Below are 24,663 nucleotides of genomic sequence, written 5' to 3' on the forward strand. Positions count from 1 at the left end.
CATCTCCTGTCAACTACGTAGTTGAGCCTGTTGAGGACTTGCGTCGCCGTGGACGCGAAACAGTTCATGTGAACCGAATCAAGCCCTAGTACGATCCGTCTGTTCTTTCGGCTCCATAAGTCGCCAGGATGGCTCCTTCTCTACCCGGGGAGAAAATGTAGTGTGGTAATCTTCGTCTTCATAGCACTGACATGCATCGCGTGCTGGCGCATTCGAGGACGAAGAAGTTGGTCGCTGCCGATTCGCCACGCCTGACACTCCGCTGCGAGTTCCTCCTGAGCGGCCGGATCCATCTGTGTTTACCGAATAAAAAAACCCCTACAATATATATATATATATGTACACCGTCATGCTCTACAACAGATGCACAAGTTCCAAGACCCATTTATTCTGCCAGGCGTCTGGCTCTTCCTCTCTTCCCTGTAATCCTTCCCCCACACCTGCACCATCTCATCTGCCGAGACTCGCACCACCACACATGCACACTACTCAGCCTCCAAGATCCGCACCCTTGTGCCCACCCTCGTGGGACCAGTCTGCTTATGCCGCACTCTCCTCTCTCCCACCCCCTGAAATTGTGAATCTGGGTCAGAAGTAAAAAGTAAGGGTTCATGTTAGAGGATTAACTGATCAGTGTGGATGATAGTTCGGCGACGTCTCATAGCACGGTCACTCAGAATGATGTCATTGCCACCCACTCGCTTGACTGCACAATAAAGTCCTCCGCAAGTGCCAATTTTGCCAAGACGCTCGCATCACTCAAGGTGTGAGTATCCAAGAGCACGAGGTCACCCTCCTTGGCTGCCGATGATGGTCATAACTTGACTTCTGGGCTTGCCAAGCAGCTGCTGGGTGCTTCTGAGCATAACTGAAGGCTTTTCCAATGCACTACCACAGTTCTGCAGCAAGGGCACAGTGCACTGCTTCTGCAGACTCCTCCTTGTCGCCCACGGAGTGCACGACCATAACAAAGCAATGCCGGAGTATATCCTGTGAAAACCTTCCTGCAGTGAGCATGGCAAGGCCAATCTCGGGGATGTCGGTCCCAGTCTTTGTGGTCAGTGCAGTATGCCCCTAAACAATGTTTAAAGGTGTCATGACAGCTAATATTTGAGCATAAACCAATTATTGCGCTTCACTCCACACGTTAAATTATAAATATTCGAAATTTGAACTCATTCAATTCAGTAGATAGTCCTAAAATGAATTTTTATTATTAATATCTAAAGCAGCTTTCTGGTCTGGCAACCATTAGCCACGGAAGTCACGAGATCTCATCCCCATGTCGTCTGCTCTTCATGGTGTTGGCTGCGCTCTTGCATGCACACCGTGGACGGTGGTCACTGAGAGCTTTTTCCAGCAAAAATATTTTATTCGCATATACTTTTTTATTTGACGAGCCTTCACTATAATATGCGACTTTAGTGATCCTCTGACTTGTTTTTGGCTTCGTCTAGAGATTGTTGAGGAGGCCGAAATCGATGGTCTTATGCTGTATTATTTAAGCCTTATGCTGTATTACTATTACATTACGAGAGTTAGCTTGTCTAGCAACAAAACACTGCCAAATATAAAAAGGCGCATGTCCAATGTTTCCTTCCACCATTTCGAAAGGGAGGGGTTAGCGTTGTGTTGCTGATTGCTGAGCTATTATTGCACGTCGCTCTTTCAGTCCAAACTAAGAGGAAATCCCAAACAAGCATAGGTTGACGTCAGAGCATACCTTGTGACATTGGAAAAGCAGACAAAACGTTTGACCGAGGCGGTACCCTTTGACTTTTTGTTATATGCGTGTGTTAGCCAAACTTAATTATTCTCGGCTGGTAAAGCATTCTTTTTTTTTTGCAAAACTATGTTCAGTTTGGCCATGGCCAGCGCACGAAAACATGCTCCGCTGCCGCCGCTTCATTCCCGCCATCACAAAATCCATCGTGATTCGAATGCGCTTCACTGCTCGCACTGAACAAGAGCCTCCCATCTGCCGCCGTCTCCGCGTCTCGTCTGCCCCGCAGCCGAACGTGCGCGACTGCGACCGACTCGCGAGCCAAATGAAGTCTGGTGAGTGGTGCTTCAACGTAAACACGTTAAACATACACCGTTTAGTATTTAGTGTGTGAGCCCTAGCTGATTCGCGGATTATGACTGCGCTCCTAGCGTGTTTGCTTACCCACAAGCGGCGCCGACAGCTGCCGGCTGCGCTCGCCAGACAGCGTCACATCGACGCTTCACGCTCAATGTGCATGCACTTTGTGGTGTAAGCAGTCGTCGATTTGGAGTCGGTACTGCCAGAACTACACTCAACGGCCCTAGTCAAACGCTAAAGCTTGGGAATGAGCGCTCCGTAATCGCCGAAACTCCAGCCCCGAACCTCGCGTACTCGTGCTAGGCCTACTCGTCGCGGAACGGGCCGGTAGTTCAACACCGACTAACATATCTGGCCAAGGTGATTGCTGATGAGAAAGGGGAACATGTAAAGTGTAGCCACTTGTTTTCCTTTTTATAACACAGTCAAGCTAAAGACGAGCGCAGCCATTCAAGCTGTTCACTCATCGCGTGTCAAGTTCTCGCTCGGCCTCAGAACGTGATCCGACCAAAACGAATCTGGCGACCGTCCGCTTATCAGTTCCATTGGCGTCGCGGGGTCCAAAACCCCATACTACGGTGATAGGCGACCGTTAGTCGTGCTGGCATCGTTGCCGGTGTAATGCGACAGATCAGTATGTCGATAAGTGAACCTAACCATGCAGCCCACAGACTGTGACTGTACCTTATGCTGGAAAAAGAAAAAAAAAAAACGCCTTGCTCTATATCGCTTTCGCACTTCAGCACTTCTGCATGAGGGGCGACCACTAATCGCCAAAAAAGAAAAAAAAATAGAGATGTGTCCTTTGATACTGCAGCCTTCATTGCAGACGACGCTCCGCCGCGTATCCTCTGCAATGTCACACGAGCATCTCACACGGTCGCTCTCGGTGGGAGGAGCTTCTCGATTCCGATTTCTATCGCGTCTTTTTGTAATATGCGCCACTTGCTAGGCACTAAAACTTTGCAAGTAGAATCACAGACCTGTACATTATTCACAGAAATAAGAAACGGCAATACATCGACCGACCCTGTCATCGCCCCTTTAATCGTGCCATTGTGACGCTAAACTATTTGGCCAGCCGACCGTTAAGGGACTGCACGTCGATCCTTATTTCCCCAGTGCTTTAAGAGATTGAGCCATTGTGCGTTAGCAAAGGCCTTCCCATTGTCACTGGTGACGGCCACAGGTGTGCCATAACGGCAGAAGACTTGAACCATGCACTCCAAGATTTCTGTGCTGGTGGCTCTTCGCAGAGGAAACAGCTCTGGGATTTTAGTGCACCTGTCTATTACTACCAGCAAGTATTTGTGGCAAGGGCCAAGTAATATCAACGCTAAGCTCTTCCATGGGTACTGTTGCCCACTGACTGCTCACGAGGGCTCCTGCGTCGAGCTTTGGTGCGCTGACATGGACACATCTGCCAGGATGCCCAGCCAGACTAACCGTGCAGCCTCAGTGTCTTGAAAAATCCAACATGGCCTGCAGTGGAGTGGTCGTGTGCCAATTTCAATACAAGGTGCCTGAGGTGGGAAAGCAACCACGGCACTTTTTTGTTGCCCTTTGCTGAACGAGCAGTTTGCTTGGCTCCAGTTTCTGCCAGGTCATGAAAAAGGCGGTGATAAGGGGCTGAATTCGGAAGCATGGTTCCTTGGACAACAGTTTTGGGAAACGGCCGTCCCGAGCCTGCTCTTGTATGAGTTGTACCATGTCAGTTAAAGTGTAGTATCTACCTCCGAGGCCGCTGCGACATGTTCTAAAGTAATTTTCCCTTCAGGTACAGCAATCATCATCATCATCATCATCAGCCTGATTATACCCACTGCAGGGCGAAGGCCTCTCCCATATTTCTCCACTTAACCCGGTTCTGTGCTAGCTGCATCCACTTGACCCCTGCGAACTTCTTAATCTCATCCGCCCACCTAACTTTCTGCCGCCCCCTGCTACGCTTTCCTTCCCTTGGAATCCAATTTGTTACTCTCAGCGACCATCGGTTATCCTCTCTTCGCACTACATGTCCTGCCCATGTCCATTTCTTCTTCTTAATTTCCACTAGAATGTCAGTAACTTGAGTTATTTCTCTGACCCACTCTGCACGCTTTCTATCTCTTAATGTTACCCCTACCATTTTTCGTTCCATAGCCCTCCGAGTTGTCCTCAACTTAAGTAGAACCCTCTTGGTTAGCCTCCACGTTTCAGCCCCATAGGTGAGTACAGGCAAGACGCAACTGTTGTATACTTTCCTCTTGAGCGATACCGGTAAGCTGCTAGTCATAATCTGCGAGTGCTTGCCAAATGCGCTCCATCCCAATCTTATTCTTGTTACTTCATTTTCATGGTCCGGATCTGCGGTTACTACCTGTCCTAAGTAGACATATTCGCCTAGTACTTCCAGTATTTCGCTACCTAATGTAAACTGTTGTTCCTTCCCGAGGCTGTTGAACATTACCTTAGTCTTCTGCATATTGATTTTCAAGCCTACCTTTCTACTTTTTCTGTCTAGGTCATCAATCATTATTTGCAGTTCATCCCCCGAGTTGCTTAGCAAGGCAATGTCATCAGCAAATCGCAGATTACTGAGGTATTCTTTATCTACCCTTATCCCTAACTGCTCCCATTCCAAGTCTCTGAATACTTCCTCTAAACAAGCTGTGAATAGTACTGGGGAGATTGTGTCTCCTTGCCTAACACCTTTCTTTATGGAAATTTTGTTACTTTCTTTATGCAGAACTATGGTTGCTGTGCAGCCACTATATATATCTTCCAGCCCTTTCACATATGACTCGTCTACCCCCTGATTTCGCAATGCCTGCATCACCGCCGAGGTTTCAACTGAGTCAAATGCTTTTTCGTAATCAATGAATGCTATGTATAAGGGCTGGTTATATTCCGAGCATTTTTCTATCACCTGATTGATGGTATCGATATGATCGATAGTAGAGTACCATTTCCGAAACCCTGCTTGATCCTTTGCTTGATTGCAGTCTAAGGTTGTCCTGATTCTATTAGCGATTACCTTAGTAAATACCTTGTACGTAACAGATAGTAAGCTGATTGGTCTGTAATTTTTAAGGTCCTTAGAGTCCCCTTTCTTGTGAATGAGGATAATGTCTGCATTCTTCCATGGTTCCGGTACCGTCGATGACAGCAGACACTGCGTATACAGGGTGGCCAGTTTTTCTAGCACGATATCCCCCCCGTCCTTCAGCAAATCTGTAGTTATCTGATCCTCTCCAGCTGATTTCCCCCTTTTCATAGTTTCTAGTGCTTTCTTGACCTCGTCCTTCGTCACTGGTGGAACGTCTGACTGTTTTTCCCTACCGCCAATCTCATTACGGTCTTGACTACTTTGGCTACTGTAGAGATCTGTATAGAACTCCTCGGCTATTTTGACTATCTTGTCCATATTAGTGATGACGTTGCCCGCCTTGTCCCTTATCGCATACATCTGGTTTTTGCCTATGCCCAATTCCTTCTTTACCGCTTTAAGGCTTCCCCCGTTTTTTACAGCATGCTCAATTTTCTCTATGTTATACTTCCTTATATCGGCCACCTTGCGCTTATTGATTAGCTTTGATATCTCGGCCAATTCGATCTGGTCTGTTGGATTGGAAGCTTTCATACTCTGGCGTTTCTTAATCAAATCTTTTGTCTCCTTAGACAGCTTACCGGTATCCTCTCTAACTATCCTACCGCCTACTTCTACCGCGCACTCAGTAATGATATCTCTGAAATTATTGTTCCTTGCCTCTAGGGTAATGTCGCCATCCTCAGTTAGAGCTGGATACCTATTCTGTAGCGAGATCCTGAACTCTTCTGCCCTCCCCCTCACCGCTAATTCGTTGATGGGTTTCTTTCTTACTAATCTGTTGCGTTCTTTCTTCAGATTTAGGCTAATTCGGGACCTCACCATCCTGTGGTCACTGCATCGCACTTTCCCGATTACCTCTACATCCTGCACAATGGCGGGGGTTGAACACATTATGAAGTCGATTTCATTTTTAGTCTCTCCGTTAGGACTTTTCCATGTCCATTTCCGGTTCTTCCGTTTGCTGAAGAAGGTATTCTTGATTCGTAAGTTATTGCGCTCTGCAAACTCAACTAGTAACTCCCTCCTGCTATTCCTAGAACCAATGCCATAGTCACCTACTGCCTTGTCTCCTGCCTGTTTTTTCCCTACCTTGGCATTGAAGTCACCCATTAGTACAGTATACTGCGTCTTTACTTTTCGGATTGCCGATTCTACATCTTCATAGAAGCTTTCAACTGCCTGGTCATCATAACTACATGTAGGTGCATAGGCCTGTACAACCTTCAGTTTATACCGCTTATTAAGCCTAATTACGATGCCTGCAACCCTCTCATTAATACTATAGAATTCATCGATATTACCCGCTATATACTTATTGACAAGGAAACCTACTCCTAGTTGTCGCCTCTCTGGTAAACCTCGATAACACCGTACATGCCCATCCTTCAGTACAGTATATGCCTCATTCGGCCTCCTAACCTCACTAAGCCCTATGAATAGGAAACAATAGGAAACAATTTTTCATGCACTTAGGTGGTCCTCACACTGGAGGGGCGAGTATCTTTGCTAGTCCTGTGCTTGATTCGGCAATCAAAGCCCTGCAGACCCAACCCTTGACTCTGGGTGAAGGTTGATCAGTGCTGAACATCCATGATAAAGATGAATGGTCACACAGTGTACCTCAATCTCTATAAATTCAAGATACACTCTGAATTTTGAATTTGTCCCCTGCCCGCACCACTGCAAGGACAGCATAATGGCTTTCAGCTTCTGCGAGCACTCTGCTAATAAAGGGCCAGCCTACAGTTGCGTCACTGCAATGCCACTTGCATCCATTTCAACCATGAAGGGGCTTGCATCAAAGACTGCTTGAGGAAAGCCTGTCACATGTAAGAGGCCAAATACAGAGGCTTTTTGCGAAAGCAAAGACGGCGAAAAGAATTAAGTGGACCAACGAAGGATTAAGAAGAAGAAGTAGTCGGTGACATGGCAAGCACTGATTGGTGAACAGAAGACGACGATAAGGCTGACGTGTATCAACGTGGAGGTTATAAAAAAGCGCAATATGGAGAGGCAAGAGGTTGGAAGCCAGAGAAGCGGAGGCTTCGGGAGGTGAGGGACGCCTTGGCTGGGAGTGAGCAGTGCCTGCTGCTGTAACGGTGTCCTCATGTTCTATGGCACTGCACCGTAGACTCCCTGCTGTTCTCGAACCGGCTACAAGGATTGAGCAACTACTCAGCCACCTGGTACTTCCAGGGGGCACCTCGAAAGCTCGTACCACCGTCCACCTGCATCGCCCAGGAGGTTCACCTCAACGCCGCCACGAATGCCAACGTTGCTTCAGCCCACGCTTCAACGGAGGTCGTCCATTGCAACCAACAAGACCAGCTCATTGCAAGCCGAACGCCACCTCGATGCTGACGCCATTGCCTGGACCCACGAAATGCATCGCCCGCTTCGAACTGTAAGCTCGAAAATGGAACGCTGTCTCTTAGTGTGAAGCCTCGTGTCTATCATTAGTCTTTGTAGGTCATGTTAGTTTTTGTTAATTTTTTGTTTGCGTGTTAGTGTCTGTGTATTTGTGTATTAAATGTGCGTCCGTGTGGTTACAGCTGGCATCTAGTTCATGCTTTTGGCCTGAGCGTTCTCCAGAGATCCGTGACACTCTTACCATGACTCATTTTTCTTCAAAAGGCCCGTGAGTGAATGCACTGTGGTATGAAATAGCAGTAACAACCAACAAGGCCTGCAACTCTTTTACTGTGCTGGGTTCATCGAGGGGAGGTGATGCGGCCCAAAAACTTTAGCTGGATTAATCGTGAGGCCAGCCCTTTCGGTGTGCTGCAGCACTTTTCTCACATGGCTCCCAAACATCTCCAAGTAGACGAGAACATCACCTAGAAACAATGCCATAGGAAATAGACTCCCTGTAGCACCCGGTCCATCAAGTTTTGGGAAGTTGCCGGTCCACCTTGTAAACTCAAATCTACCCTGATGAAGGCTGTTTTTGAAAGTCAGTGTCCGACCTTGAGAGCCGAGCCACCTTGCACAACCCAACTGCGCGAGGCATTGGGTACCTTGGCGATTGCATTCGATGGCCGCTAGTCCACTGCAAGTGGGTAGCCTCCAGACTTCTTAGCAACAGGGGAGCTAGTCCAAGGGCTATGTAGTATAAGGCACTGCTCTAATAGCCTTCAATAATCCTTTGCTTTTTTGAAATTCACTGGACGCACCTCACCGGCGCATTATCCCCTGTGTCAATGCAGCGCTGAGCGAGGGCATTCAGTAAACAAATGGCGAAAGTCCCTGTATTCACATTTGATAGTAGTTCAGGTGTGACAGCCCTAGTCAGTCGAAATGGTGCTCCCTGTGGTCACCAAAACCTCTTTAAAGAGGCCGTGCAAGTAGGAGAATTCGCCGTCTTCCTTTATTATCAGCGTTGTTGCTAGATCCTTGTCGCATTTAGCGAATGGCACAATACACTGTGGGTCAGTTCCAGCCTCCCAGCCCTACATGTAGGGATATGCCTGTCGCAGTCAAAAAGTCTCGGCCAAGCACAATGTCCCAGCACACATATGGCAGCGTTGGTTGTGACTGACTGCGGTCCGCTTTATTTTGCATTTTAAGGTTGAGGTGGACTGCGCTCAACCTGTTGCCAGGCTTTTTCTCGTGTCCCAAGTTTCGCGCCAGTCTCCAGTGCCACCCTTGTTGCCGGCAAGTTACACTTGAGCCTGTATCTAGCAGGGCATGAAAGGTAGCCTTCCCAATTAGCACTTCTGTGCTGCTGGTCAAGGCCGCTATCTGCGGCACAGTCTCGTAGGTGCTCGCCGAGCTAGCACCTAACATCTCCCGTTTCCGGAGCACTGGGAGCGAATACGTCCGATTCCATTGCATCAGCAGCAGCAGGGCGGGCTGCTGTGCCAACCTGTAGGGCTAGGTGACCGACGCCTCTGCAACGATGGCAGGCAAGTTCCCTGGAGACAAGCAGTTGGTACCCTTGTGGCTGTGACGATGCTGGAGGACTTTATTTATTTATTTATATTGTGAGCACTGTGGGGCGCTTCATCTTCCACACTGCTGAACGTGCTGCTTCATCTTCATCCTGCTCCCTCTTGTAGATACCCATCGTCATCGCGGAGTGTGTCTGGCTGCAGTGAGCGACCAAGGCTTCAGGTCTGTAATAAAGCCTGATTCCCCAAGTCCGACCTTCGCGTTACCTTACACGTGGTGGAGGTGCGCCTTGATTTTCCCGCTGCTTCGTCACCTGCATCCACCTGGAGCTTCGTTCTGGCCGCCGTTTGATCCCGACCACCATCGTCATGACACAAGAGGGCCACTCCGCTATTCCGGCTACTACCAACACGACTCCAGCTCCCCTTGCCACTTGGACTGTCAGTAGCCGTCAGCGCGACCCGCAGATGTTCGCCGGTCTCCGCGGCGACGACGCTGATGACTGGCTCGACAGCTACGACCGGGTCAGTGCTTTCAACCGATGGGACGATTCTCTTAAATTAATTAATGTGTCCTTTTATTTGACGGATGTGGCCAAAACGTGGTTTCTAAATCATGAGTCGACGATTCCGGATTGGGCTACCTTTAAACAAAAGTTACGCCAGATTTTCTGCGCTCCTACTGTTCGCACGGAGTCCGCCAAGAAGAAGCTAGAAGCCCGACTTCAGCGGTCCAATGAGACCTATACCTCTTATATCGAAGACGTTCTCGCACTTTGTCGGCGCATAAATGACACCATGCCAGAGGCCGAGCGGGTTCGGCACGTCCTTAAAGGTATTGGTCCACTCGCCTATAACGCCCTGGCCGTGCAGAACCCAACCACAATTGACGCCATCATATCGACTTGTCAACGCCTTGACGAACTACAGTCAATACGCCTGCAGCCTGATCCCACTTCATTTGGTTTCACTGCCGAAGCTGACCTCCGTGTGCTTATTCGCGAATTAATTCGTGAAGAGCTCTCGGCTCAAGGTAATTTGTGCCGCCCTGCATCTGAGCCACATAATTCAAGTGCCGGCCTGCGTAGCATTGTTAAAGAAGAGCTGGCCTCAATGACCTATTCCCCGCCAACATCGGTCGCTCCTACCATCTGTCAGGTGCCAACGTACGCCCAGATCACGTCCTTGCCGCCCGCAGTTGGAGCGCCTACGCCACCGGCGCCTACCACTGCTCATGTCGCTGCATTGGCACCACCTGCCGCGGCGCCGACATACCACCCCAACTGGCGCCCAGCCCGCCCTGTGTGTTATTACTGCGGGTACCGAGGCCATATTTCCCGCTTCTGTCGTCGCAGGCTCCAGAATGAACGCCGCGGCTACGAATCATTTGAAGCAGACTACCCTCCTCGCTTTTCCGGCTCTAACCGCCGTTCATTCCCTGATTATCCCCGACGTTCATCACCCCCGCCAGAAAGCCCCGCTCCGCCTGCTGGTTACAGGCCTTCAAGACGCCGTTCTCTTTCGCCTTTTCGCCGCTCAACCTCGCCTCTCCGTCAAGCTTCTCTGACGACCCCCCGCCTGTCGGAAAACTGACCACTGCAGTTTTAGGAGGGAAAACTGCACTCTTCGGCCATCCCAAAAATCCTCCGGAACGTCCCTGGAATATTATTTTAGTGCGGGTTGAAGGATTATCTGTTGAGGCTTTGGTTGACACGGGCGCCGCTGTTTCTGTGATACACACTGATTTGTGCTCCCGCTTGCGAAAAGTGAAAACGCCTTATGATGGACCTGAACTCCGTGGAGCTAATGGTGCAATAATTCGGCCTTCTGCAAAGTGTACTGTGCGAGTTTTTGTTGATGGTTTCCGCCACCATGTACAATTTGCCGTGATGTCACCGTGCGCTCACCCAATTATTTTAGGCTGGGATTTTCTGTCTGCCGCATCAGCCAGCATTTCGTGTCGCGACAGGGTCATTTACATGAACGAGAGCGATCCGTCTTCTGAACCTCCCGAGCCCCGTTATCGCCTGCTTGCCGCTACTAACTCAGTGTTGCCCCCTGGATGCGAACAACTTGTCGCGCTTACTTCTACTGACATTGATAACGGAGATGTGCTAATCGTGCCTTCTGATCGCCATCTGACCCGCGGAATCGCGCTACCACCAAGTCTTGTTCGGTTTGAGCATGGCACAGCGCTTGTCGCTGCTTCGAACACTTCCCCAGAGCCCATTGTGCTGACTAAAGGGACATGTTTTCCTTGTGTCCTGGACATTCACCCGGTGTCCCTCACCACCCTTACCGCCCCCTCTTCCTCACCAGCAGCTTATTCCGATGCTTCTCTCTGTGTTCTCTTTGGCACCATCAATCCTGACCTTCCTGCGACTCACCGCCAAGCTTTGCAGGAATTACTTCGAAAACACCAAGCCTCCTTTGATGTCACTTCTCCGACCTTGGGCCGAACGTCTTCTGCACAGCACCGCATTATTACAGAAGGTACTTCTATTGTTAGCCGCCGCCCTTACCGTGTTTCCTTATCAGAGCGTAAAATCATAGAAGATAATGTGAATGATATGCTCCGGCGAGACATTATTCGGCCATCAGCTAGCCCCTGGTCATCTCCGGTCGTCTTGGTCAAAAAAAAGGATGGGTCCGTGCGTTTTTGCGTTGATTACCGCGCACTTAACAAAGTCACTCGAAAAGATGTTTACCCTATGCCACGAATTGACGACTCCCTCGACTGTCTTCAGGGCGCCGAATATTTCTCCACTTTGGATTTGCGTTCCGGTTACTGGCAGATACCGATGCACGAAGCCGACAAAGAAAAAACCGCATTCGCTACTCCCGATGGGCTTTACGAATTCAATGTCATGCCTTTTGGACTTTGTAATGCCCCCGCTACGTTTGAGCGCATGATTGACACTGTTCTTAGAGGACTTAAGTGGAAAACATGCTTGTGCTACCTGGACGACATAGTTATTTTCTCTGCGACTTTTTCTGATCATTTATGCCGCCTTGATCAAGTATTAACGTGCTTGGCATCCGCCGGTCTCCAGCTGAACACAAAAAAGTGTAATTTCGCCAAGAAAGAAATCAAGATCCTGGGCCACCTCGTCAGCCGCGATGGCATTCGACCCGACCCTGACAAGCTTGCTGCAGTTTTGAACTTTGCACGCCCTCAGCGGACTAAGGAACTACGCAGTTTCCTTGGCCTGTCTTCGTACTTTCGCCGTTTCATTCGAAATTTCGCTACTATTGCTGCACCGCTCCACCGCCTCCTTACAGACCGTACTACTTTCAATTGGTCCGAAGAATGCGAAAAAGCTTTCCAAACCCTAAAGAATGCCCTCACTTCGGACCCTGTTCTCGCTCACTTCGACGACACTGCTGCCACCATTCTTCACACCGATGCCAGCAGCCTTGGTATCGGCGCCGTACTTCTGCAACGTGACACCGCTTCTCGGGAAAAGGTAATTGCGTTTGCCAGTCGAACTCTAACACTAGCGGAACGCAACTACACCATCACTGAGCAAGAGTGCCTAGCCGTCGTTTGGGCAGTTCAGAAATTCCGCCCCTACCTCTACGGCCGCCATTTCACGATCGTTACCGATCATCACGCTCTGTGCTGGTTATCAACCCTCAAAAATTTGACTGGACGCCTGGGCCGTTGGATTCTGCGTTTGCAGGAGTACCACTTTGATGTCATATTCAAATCGGGACGCAAACATCGAGATGCCGATGCTCTTTCCCGCTGCCCGCTATCAGAATCACCACCTAGTGCTTCCTCGAGCCTTCCTGCGTGCACCCTCGACGTCCCAATGTCGTCCAGAGCCCCAACCTTAACCTGTGCTACTCTTGCCGCTGCTCCAGATCGCTACGCCATTATTTCAAACCAGCGAGCAGATCCCTACTGTATTTCCCTAATCAACCTTCTCACCGGTGCTTCTCACCCTCCTACCGCTAGGATGCGCAGGCAACTCCAAAAGTTCAAACTTGACAACGGCGTGCTCTCCCGTTATATTTATTGCTCCGAAGGCACCCGTTGGGTCCCCGTTATTCCGAGAGCCCTTCGCACCCGTATCCTGGCGGCTTTCCACGATGATGCTACAGCCGGTCACTTAGGCTTTCATAAAACTTACCACCGCGTGAAAGCCCGTTTCTTCTGGCCAGGCCTCGCCTCAAGTGTGGCAAAATACGTCGCCTCTTGTCTGCCATGTCAGCGCCGCAAACGGCCCACTTCTCCTCCTGCTGGCCTACTACAGCCGCTACCTTGCCCTGCTACTCCTTTTGCCGTTGTTGGCATAGACTTATACGGGCCACTTCCATTGTCCGCACGAGGTAATCGCTGGATCGTCACCGCCGTCGACCACCTAACACGCTACGCTGAGACCGCTTCCCTGCCTAATGGCTCGGCACATGAGGTCGCGACCTTCTTTTTGGAATCGCTCGTACTGCGCCATGGGGCCCCTCAAGTGCTTCTCAGCGATCGTGGTCGGACATTTCTGTCGAAGATTGTAGCCGAAGTTATTGAGGCCTCAACCACACATCACAAATTGACCTCCAGCTATCACCCGCAGACCAATGGGTTGACTGAGCGGTTCCACCGCACGCTTTCTGACATGTTGTCTATGTATGTCGACCAGGACCACCGAAACTGGGACGTAATACTTCCTTTTGTAACGTTCGCCTACAATACGGCTGTACAGCGGACCACAGGTTACACCCCATTTTTCCTCGTTTACGGCCGTTCTCCCGCTACCTTTCTTGACGCCTCTTTTCTTTCTACACATGCCAGTTCCTCATCCTCTCTTCCTGACCAGTTCCTCTCCCGAGTGGCCAAATCACGCCGGCTTGCTCGCGTCAACACGGAAGCTAGCCAGGAAGACCGCAAGTACCGCTATGATGCAACCCATCGCCAAGTTTCGTTCCGTCCCGGCGACGAGGTGTTACTTTGGACCCCATTACGCACTCCTGGCCTTTGTGACAAGTTACAGCACCGTTACATTGGTCCTTACACAGTTCTTGCAAAAACCTCCCCGGTCAACTATCGCGTCTCCCCTGTTTACCCTCCTCCGGACTGTCGTTACCGTGGCACTGAAGTTGTCCACGTTTCACGTATGAAACCTTTTATTCGGCGCAATCCTGCGGACTAATTGCGGCCAGGCTGGCCGCTTGAACTGCGCGGGCGAAATAGTGTGAGCACTGTGGGGCGCTTCATCTTCCACACTGCTGAACGTGCTGCTTCATCTTCATCCTGCTCCCTCTTGTAGATACCCATCGTCATCGCGGAGTGTGTCTGGCTGCAGTGAGCGACCAAGGCTTCAGGTCTGTAATAAAGCCTGATTCCCCAAGTCCGACCTTCGCGTTACCTTACAATATTTATTTATAATACCCTCAGGGTACAGTTGTACGTTACAGAGGGGAGGGGCGCATACAGGATATATATATAAAACAGAAGGTTAACAAAAGCGTACAAATCTGAAAAACAAAGCAAATAAAAAAAGAACAAGGTACATGTGCAATTTAGGAAAACGGCATAGGTGTTAAAAAACAACAATATAAAAATATAATAAGCAACAGTATACAATGATGTTATGCAAATAACCATACAGTAAGTTTTAAAACTAGGCAAAAAAGAAAGATTGCAGCGCGGATTTAAATTTTTGTTCTTCAGTTATACTTGTTAGTGATGCAGAGAGGTTATTCCAATCATTACAGGTGCGGGGAAGAAAGGAGTTAAAATAGGCAACTGTGTTTGTGTGCGGAATGTTTACCTTTTGACTATGGTTACGGCGAAACGAAATGTAGGATGGTGGCTGAACCCATGAGGAACGCAAGGTGGAGTTATGGTAGTATATTTTGTGGAAAAGTGAGAGGCGGGATAGTTTTCTTCGAGTAGATAACAGCGGGAGATGTAAGTATGCTTTCATATTAGTAACGCTGGCTGTCCTTTGATAGTTATTTAAGATGAACCGGGCTGAGCGATTTTGTACTGCCTCAACGGAGTGTATGAGTGTTGCTTGACCGGGGTCCCAAACAGATGAGGCGTATTCCAGTTGTGGACGAATGTATGTTGTATACATTAATAGCTTTAAGGATGATGGTGCAAGGGAGAAATTACGACGAATGTATCCGAGAGTACGATTGGCTTTAGCGATGATGGAGTTGACATGCAATTTCCAGGTTAGATCACTAGTAACGATTACACCAAGGTAGCGGTATGACTTTACAGATTCTAATGGGACGTTATTAAGCATATACATAGGACTTGTTACATTAGTTCGAGATACCCTCATTGATTTGCATTTGTTAATGTTTAATTGCATGCACCATTTACTGCACCATTCGCTAATATTATTAAGGTCATTCTGGATTAGTAGGATATCGGAATTATCAGCAAGTTTACGGTATAAAACACAGTCATCAGCAAATAGGCAAATTTTCGAAGAAACACAGGAAGGCAAGTCATTTATGTAAATTAAGAATAAGAGCGGTCCCAGAACCGACCCTTGCGGAACGCCGGACCGGACTGGGACAGAAGGTGAGTTGATTTCATTAGCATTTACAAATTGTACGCGGGATGTGAGGAAAGCGCGGATCCAATTAATTACAGCAGGGTCAATGTTTAGAAAGCTGAGTTTATGAAGGAGTAGTGCGTGGCTTACTTTGTCAAAAGCTTTAGAGAAATCAAGAAATATACAGTCAGTCGAAAAGCCAGAATCTAAATAGGCATGCAAATCATTAGTGAAGGAGACAAGCTGAGTTTCACAAGAGAATAGTTTACGGAATCCATGCTGTGCACTTGAAAAAAAGTTGTTATTTTCGAGAAAGTTAACAAGATGTGTGTATATAATGTGCTCCATAATTTTACAAGGTACGGATGTTAGGGAAATAGGCCTGTAATTGAGGGGATCGTGTGCTGGACCTGATTTGTGGATGGGGATTACTTTAGCAGATTTCCAGTCATGGGGCAAAATGCCAAGATCATAAGATTGCGAAAAAATGCACTCCAGTATTATTGAACAGTATTCTACAGTGTTTTGCAAAAATTTAATATTTATCTCGTCAGTTCCACAAGATAATTTGGGTTTCAGTTTGTTTATTAAAGCTTTGATACCTGTTGATTCAAATATTATTGGGTCCATGAGCTGATAATTGGTAGCATTCACAACTGGAATATGACTGGTGGGTACAGGGGATGAAAATGACTGAATGAATGTGTCGTTAAGTACTTTTGAACAGAGGTGAGACGGCACTGAGTCCCCTGAATTAGTGAGCAATGATAAGGTGTTGTTATTAGTGTTATTAGTGTTCCCTCGTATGACATTCCAAAATCGCTTTGGGTTAGCCTTTAGTAACTGTGGAAGAGTATTGTTTAAAAAAGACAACTTAGCTGACCTTAAAGACGTGATGTAACATTTAGCCGCTTTTTTATACGATAGCCAATGAGTTAGTTTTAAAGACTGTCTGGCTGCACGGAACAAACGCTTTTTCTTGTTTGATAATCTGTTCAGATATGTACTATACCAAGGCGCTTTGCTGTTAGTGTAGGCGGTTCTAAGGGGGACGTATCGGATGGTGGTCCAGTGGCGGTCCAGTGGCGGAGGTGGGCAATCTGCGCAACTGGTCTCGGTGGTAGGATGGCTGTATCGCTGCTTGGGCTCAACGGCCAGTTGGGACTGTTACTGGAACAGTGCGGCCGCCACAACTCTAGCTATAGGGTGCGCTCCAGGCAGGCTAGCCACGTTTATAGCTGGCTCGAAGGCTAGGTATATTGCAACTTGGTCTTTTAGAGGCAGCGGCAGTTTATACTGCAAATGCCTCCAATAATTCTCTATGAGGCCGTCGGCAGACTTCGCCAACTCCGCGAGACTGGCAAACTGCTTACACCCTCCAACAACTCTCGGAGCTGTGGGTGCATTTGACGCATCACACGGTCGACTTTTCAGATTCCGGCCCTTCTTCACCGCTTCTGTCGTAATAGGCCTCAATCGTATAGATAAACTCTTCTAAATTTTCTTTGGGATGTTGCGTGCAGAGCTCAAGTTCTTGCTTCAAGTGGAACTTCACATCAATGGAAGAGAACTCCGCAATATAGGCTACAGTAAATGCCTCCCAAAACATGAACGGGCTCACGAAGCACCACCATAGCTTTGCGCTGCCCTCCAGCACAGTGGGCAGGATGTGCGAAAGCCTTTCGTCAGCGGCGACACCGGTGACCCAGCAAAACGTTTCTAGTCGGTCCAAAAACTCTGCGGGAGACTGAATGTCATTGAACCCCGAGTACTTTACAAGCTGATCTCCGGAGGTGCACGAGGCACAGTCAACCGTCGGTTGAACTACCACCATTGTTGCCGCCATTAACGAATTCGCCAGCACTGCCTCTGCCAACATTAGTTGTCGCACCATTACTGCGACTTGCTCGCGAGCAGTCGTTTTGCCCCAGCAGATGCTGCAGCAGCTCTTCAGGCATATTCACCATACATCCTGGCCGGGCCCCCATTTGTCACGCTCAACTACAGATGCACACGTTCCAAGACTTATTTATTCCACCACGAAATCCGCTCTTCTTCTCTTCCCCACACTCCTTCCCCCATCTCGTCCCAGTATATATATATATATATATATATATATATATATATATATATATATATATATATATATATATATATATATATATATATATATATATATATATATATATATAGATACAGTAAAACCTTGTTACAAGAGACACTCAAGGGATCCAGAAAAGATGTCTCTTGTAACCAAAATCCTCAAAGCACTATGTTGATCAGTTTATGGCATATAAATGCGTTCACAGACATTAACAGGAAATCGTTAAGGAAGGCTTTAAGAAGTCCTTTGTGAGTGCAGGGTGTATTCTTTCCTAATTCTGAAGCCCTTTGCATTGCAAGCCTTCCTGTTGCTCACAATACTTCTGAAGCGCTCTTACATGCCTCAGATGCTTGACATTTCGTCATCTTGCTCCTCTGGTTCATCCTCGATGGCACATGTGCCATTTAGTTATGCGAGGATTGCACAGTCTGTAAGCTCTTCAGGGCACACAAGGTCCACATCTGCAGATATGAACTCCTCAAAAGGTTCTAATACCTAAGCAGTCTCGTGGATGCTTGCCCAAGCTTTATCTTCATAGAAGTTTTCTACAGCATCTATATATGGCCCCTCTTACATCATGTCATCCCATTTAAAGCCTGCTTGTCTGAAACACTTTTTCATATCTTCACTGCACTGCCAGGGTCAGTTCAATGGTTAGAGCACTCAACTGCTGTGCTTAAGGATGCGGGATCTAATCCCAGCCTCGGCGGCCGCTTTTCGGTGGTGGCGCCCGTGTGTTCTGCGATATCAGTGCACATTAAAGGAACCCCAGGTGGCCGACCAGAGCCCTTCACTATGGCGTCATTAATAGCCTGACACGCTTTAGGATGTTAAACCCCATAAACCAATCAATCAACTTCTCAGGCCATTCCAGACACTTGAAATAACCTGAACAGCAACTATCACATCAATGACTATTGTAAAGTCTTGCTGCATGTCGAACAACGGGCATTCTACCAACCTTGTTCTGTATAGCAACTTGACCGAGAACGCAATCCCTTTGTCTATTAATTGAAGGAATGGTGTGGAATTTGAATGGAAAAATAACTCTGGTGGCTTTGAGCACGGGGCTTTGGTTTTGCGAGAAGCAATGTCCACATAAAATATCAGGATTTATTTATGATCAAATTTTTGCAGCAAGGATTTGAAAATGCTGGATGCCTTTCATGCATTCTGACAGTAATGCAATGCCAGTAGCAACGGGGTCATTTTGACTTCCCAATCAAGACAAGGCCCTCCTTCTCAGTTCCCTACGTATAGTAGCAACAAAAAGGGAACAGAATTCAGCTGAGTTTCTCAAGTGCATCGGCTGCGTTGAATGAGCATATCTGGGAGGTGTTTCTTTCAAACAGTGAAAATTTACTCTAGAGCCCTGAAAAATGTTGTCGTTAGTAACTGAGTGTCCCTCATAATCATGCCTCTTGTATGCAATGTTGTTAACATGAGAAACAAAGGAAAACCAACCAAACCATTTTCACATAACTCTTATAACTGAGTGTCTCTTGTAACGAGATATTATATTTTTTCTAGCTTGTTCCAAGGAACCATTTGTGAGATGAATGCAATGTGAACAGCCTGCCTTGCTAGCTGCTTGTGCGAGTACAAAGACACATTTCACCGCTCCAGTCTCTTGCCGCACACAGTGAGGGCAATGCACTCAAGTGAATGTGTGAAATCTCCTTGCCTGTCCAATCATGCTCACCTCTGAGTATTGCAGCCGGCTCCAGGGCAGGTTGGAAACTGTGGGTAGGCCAGAGGGCGTGGCCCCTGCCTGCACAGGTAACAAACGCACATTCATGCTATATAAATGCAATATGCCTTTCTGCATTTGAAAAAGTAGCCCAGTTTTACCTTAGGGAAAAAAATGCACATCTAACACTCAAAGAAATCCCAGGTACGCTCCTCCTCACCCATCCATTCCTCCGGCGACTCACACCCGAGCAACTTTCAAAGGCCACAAAAGCAGCAGACTACCACTGCGGCTACTGACGGCCTCAATCAGAGGAGGCTCAAAACCTCTCAGGTAGTAAGTCTTCCTTACCGGCCTAGTGGCTACCCCAAATCCCCACGGGTGCCATTGCCATTGGCTGTTCCATCGTCACCGCCTGCTGTGTCAGACACAGAGTGAGCGCAGTGCCATCAACTTCTTCCTTTGGTCAAAGCCAACGAGACAAGATGCCGCTAGTCATGATTAAAATGGCGAGACAATGCCAACCATCAGTCACCTCAACACAGTTCTTTCACAGCTACGCCACATGTGTGTTTCTTTTTTTCTGCACGTGTAATACTAAGAATGAATAACAGAGGTGCAAATCAACCAGTGCTTTTTGCAAATGGAGTGTGACTTGCCTGAGTGTTGGACACTCTCCAGTGTATGTTGTGAACCCTCTATGCGCGGTGCGTGACATGCGATGCGCTCCTTGTGTCATCGTGCTGAACCTGCTGAACGTGCGGTGTAGCATGGCAGCTGCGAACATTAAGAAGTGGCAGATATTCTTTTTTTTTTTTTTTTTTTTGTGAGATGCGTTCATCCTTGCATCTATGAATCAATAAAAGCATGCGGTCAGCTGCGATCATGACACCAGCTTTTAGCATTATTCACTTTAAACGGTATTTGCAGCTAATATGCTTTTCAATGATTTTGTAGCAATGGACTCCGCCTGCCTCAAACGCAGTGTGATAAATCAAACCAGGCTTGTGCAATCAAGCCATCACGGGCACGCTCCCCGCCACGGCAGGAGCTAACATCATTAGTATAGACAATTTTAGTTTCGATGCCTGGGTACAGCCATCTTAGTTTGATGGTGGCACCCCGTATGAGCCAAACTGGGAACGTCCGCTCCAACTCCTCTTGACGCCATCTTTGGCTGTGCTGTGCGTGTTGATGCTGCGATGCAGTTTGTAAAGGTGCTGTTCGCGGTGCTCGTGAAAGCTATCCGACACCTTGGTACTATTTTGCATTTTGTTTGAGTACGCCAGCAAACCGTATACCATCCGTTCAGCATGGCGGCAGCTGTTGGAAACAGCACTAGCGGCCGGGGCGACTGCAAAGGACTGCGTTCTGCTTCCGCAGGCCGAACTCGTCAGAGTTAACTGCGAGGATGTATCTGCTGTATTTTTCACGATACATGTATTTTCAATTATACTTCATAATCGCAATGGTGACTGTGCACACAAACACTCAGCGAATGAACCGTACGGGCAGCTACCGAATGTGGAATACAGATACAATGCTTTCCAGTCATCGCCGCATTGATTTAACGTGAACTGCGACCCATATCATGTTGTGTATTTTCTCTGGACAATGCATATTTCTATTCGATGTTGCCCTGCTTTCATTTCGCATTACAGGCGCAGGCAGCGTTCACAGCGGTTACGCGGCTCTCGTCGTAGCAGCATCGTGTTGTTGATAATTGCAATACAAACAAGTGCCTTTGATACAAAACAATTTAGGCCTAGCGACAACTAGGGTGTAGCGCACGGCGAGAGTGCCTCCGCCGCGCCAGCGTGCGGTGTCGCTTTCCTAAGCACTGCTGTATGTGCTGCGAATTTCTCGTCTTCATTGACGGTGCAGCTGATAGTCCACGTTTTTCGACGTTTTGCTCAACAATCCGTCGTGCAAACGATGCTGCTACGATGAGACGGGGATACGATGTTGCTGCGCCACCGGACGTACACCAGGACTGCATAAAAACGTCAACGGATGTTACTTTAGACACCACTTCTTTTATGTGCTGTTTTTGAACCTTGGTTTAACTTGAAAGTATACACTGTTGAAGCAGGACAGCTCGATGTATGCATTTTGCACTCGGTCACCGGCGCACCACTCACACGCATGCATTCGCTAAACTCGATACGCAATAGCAGCGGCTAGCAGTGTAACCGCGATCCGCAAGAAAGATTTTTTTTTTCTTTTTTTGTTGTCGGCTTATTGTTTAAGTGAAGAACAGATTTTAGCATGCTATTCTGGTGCTGGCAGAAGAGCTCCACCGTATCGTTGGCACGGAGGGCTTGTGGGAGGCATGGCCTGCAACTTGAACCTAGTGTACATTAAGGCTGCCTGCTGTACTAAGGTCCCAAAAGCATTCTTACACAAGCGCACAGCTTTCAGCAACGGCGCTGCCCGCTGGCACGCCGGGAGACATGAACTGTACCACCGCTCTCCGTCTGCCCTTGACGTCACGGGGCCTAGCTGGTTTCACATCGAGGCGGCAGCAGACGGCGCCTCGGAATGGGTTAACACTGAAATAAACGTTGGACTTTCGGGCCGCTTTACTGGGAAGCCTATCGCATAAAAGATACATTCTTGATTCGCAAGACGCCTTCAGCAACGGAGCTAACACACGCCAGGTGAGGCGCACCGGACAGCAGCAGCATAGTGGAAGTGGAAAAAAAGTTCGCTTGTATCACTGTAATGACTCTACCAGCCCCTCAGTATTGGTCAAACAATTCTCCCAATTTATTAGTTATTCATGGCCCTTTGTACGGAGTTGCTATGCACGTGAATAAAAATTCACAATGGCTTAGCTGTAGTTAAGCCTAGGAGATTGCGAAAGCAAGAGAGGCGAAGTGTCTCCAATGAAAGACGATACCGCCTGTTAAGGGTGCCTCGATGCGTGCGCCCTTGCGCCCTCGAAGGATTAAGACAACTCCACCATATTTTGGCCCACCCTTTTCATAGCGCTTCAGGAGCGTTCCTGTTATCTGATATCCCAATCTTAAATGCACGCTACGCTGAAGAGCCGACTTGGTAGCCCAGCTCTCGCGCAGGTATGTCAGTAGTGCCGTGGTGTAAAGCTTAACTACCGCACCATGCTACGCTGATGGCTCGAAACCTGGCCTAGTATTGCTTTCACAGTAAAAAGTAATACCAATAGCAGAGGCTATCGGAGCCGATCGCGACGGCCACGGCTTTGCATGCCCAGATCGCCTTGACAATGCCAGATGGCGCCACATGCTTGGACGGTGCTACTCAGGCCATCGCCTCGGGAACAATCAGCGCATGAGCAGGTGTGGGCATGGGCAGCATGGATTGAGCACTGTAGCATGGGAGTCGCGCTAGTCCCGATGGCTGACGTTGTATGATAGGGCCAAGCCTTTGTTTACTGCTAAAAGTTTTTTTATTTTTTTTTTTCGGATGCCAGCTTGGAGCTCACAGCGCCGGCAAACCGGGCTGAGAGAGCAGCATCTTCATAGTAATCAGTACCTTTGTTCAACATGTCTAACCAGCGGATATCTCCAGCACGCCAACCGCCAAGCTTTCGTGGCTGCTGTTGGTTCCTGCTTTTCCACTTGAGTGGCTGGCGAGTGGGTCGAAATCAAAGTGCTCGGCAATGTGAATACCATCCGCGCCTTCAGGCAAAACAACGTAGAACTAATCATGCTATGCTGAAACACGATGATATTTACTTGCACGTGCGATCGCAAGCAGTCGAAAAACGCCACCCATAAGCGTCATTAGATTGTGTGTGTACATGTCACCAGTCTTGCCAGCGGGAAGCACGCGTGTGGCGCGCACTCTGATCTAAAACAATAAGATATAGGGAAAAAAACGAGCATGATAGAAACTGCTACCACTCTATTTCAAAGGGGATGCTCCTATATTCTATCCATTCCATCCATCCATCCTCGCATCTTTGACGTCATCACGCTCATGCTCGGAGAGCTCGAAACCGAAACTGGTCCCGATAATGCTCTAATAATTAATTAATTGAGGCGTGTTGGGGCTTTTTGGGTCACAGTCCCTCTGTTTTGGACAATAGTGAATGGTTTAAAGCAGAAATTCCGAAACAAAAAATGTACCTGTCTATACTCCTTTAAGTTGAGGACAATGCAGAAGGCTATGGAATGAAAAATTGTAGAGGTAACATTAAGAATTAGGAAGCGTGCAGAGTGGTCAGAGAAAAAATTACAAGGGTTCAACACTGCTGAATCAAATATTGAGCGAAAGCATTAGCTGCGGGTGACCGAGCGTTCTTCTTCTCTTTTTCTCCTCAGCCCACATTTAAAGCCCCGCTTTAACCAACCGATATGCACGTGCCTTAGTGGCCTATAGGGGTAAAGTGAATGCCAGGGTCCTAGCAGGCTGATTCTGACATAACCGTGAAACGAGAGACCCAAGTTGGCAGCTCCTGCCAGCTTGGGGCCCTCTACGAGGGTCGTCTAAAGGTCAAATGAAGTTACCGCCGGGACCACGCTGACGGCTTGAAAGTGCAAGTAGTATTGCTTTCGCAATAATAACTCGAGTTACTGACATTCTAGTGGAAATCAAGAAGAAATGGGCAGGGCATGTGGTGCGAAGAGAGGATAACCGATGGTCGCTAAGGGTAACAAATTAGATTCCAAGAGAAGGAAAACGCAGCAGGGGGCGGCAGAAGGTTAAGAAGTTCGCACATGTCAATTGGATGCAGTTGGCACAAGACCAGGTTAATTGGAGGAATATGGGAGAGGCCTCCACCTTACAGTCCGGCTGCTGATGATGACGACAAAGCAGTCAACCTTATCTGCTTGCAAGTGGAACAGTTGTTTGTTATCCTTGAAGAATTTCACCACATGATGCAAAGGGTTGCTAGGGCAGTTCGAAACAGCCTGTGTAACATTTCTGGCAATACTGAATTCCATCCAGTAGGCAACGCTCTTGATCCTCTCGAGGGGCTTTTTTTGCCACAAGCCTGTTGGGGGTGGTCGAGCCTGAACTTAGGACCTTTCTCAAGCAGGCTAGAAATGTTAGCTGGAATGGATGCACCACCTCCTTTTGCAATTTGCGGCACCTTTATTTTTCCGTAGCACTTTTTTCAGATTTCAGTTCCACCACGATTGCGTGATACCTTCTGTGAAGAATCCATTCCGGGTGCTGAACAAAACAGCCGGCGCCATAGCTCAGATCGCATGACCCCTTGAGGGTACATTGAAAACAATGAGGGACTTGTTTTGAGCTTGCGCCAATTCAAATTTCATTTTAATAATAATAATTGGTGCTACAG

At 48.1% G+C, this 24,663-nt stretch overlaps 1 protein-coding gene across 7 annotated transcripts in view; it reads right to left on the reverse strand.

Annotated features, from left to right (window-relative positions):
• Positions 1 to 24,663, reverse strand: part of LOC146201438 (proteasome adapter and scaffold protein ECM29) — a 371,995-nt gene that overhangs the window by 257,686 nt on the left and 89,646 nt on the right. For all 7 annotated transcript variants that reach the window (XR_014705354.1, XR_014705355.1, XM_084595850.1 and 4 more), the window contains exon 13: positions 19,383 to 19,451. Coding sequence is in view for 5 of the 7 variants with exons in the window: in XM_084595850.1 (XP_084451976.1) it covers positions 19,383 to 19,451 (69 nt within the window). In the remaining 2 variants the exon portion in view is untranslated. The remainder of the gene's footprint in view (positions 1 to 19,382; positions 19,452 to 24,663) is intronic.

The sequence above is a fragment of the Amblyomma maculatum genome, chromosome 2, assembly GCF_055883805.1.
Source record: "Amblyomma maculatum isolate TAMU_Amacu chromosome 2, ASM5588380v1, whole genome shotgun sequence".
Taxonomy (NCBI): domain Eukaryota; kingdom Metazoa; phylum Arthropoda; class Arachnida; order Ixodida; family Ixodidae; genus Amblyomma; species Amblyomma maculatum.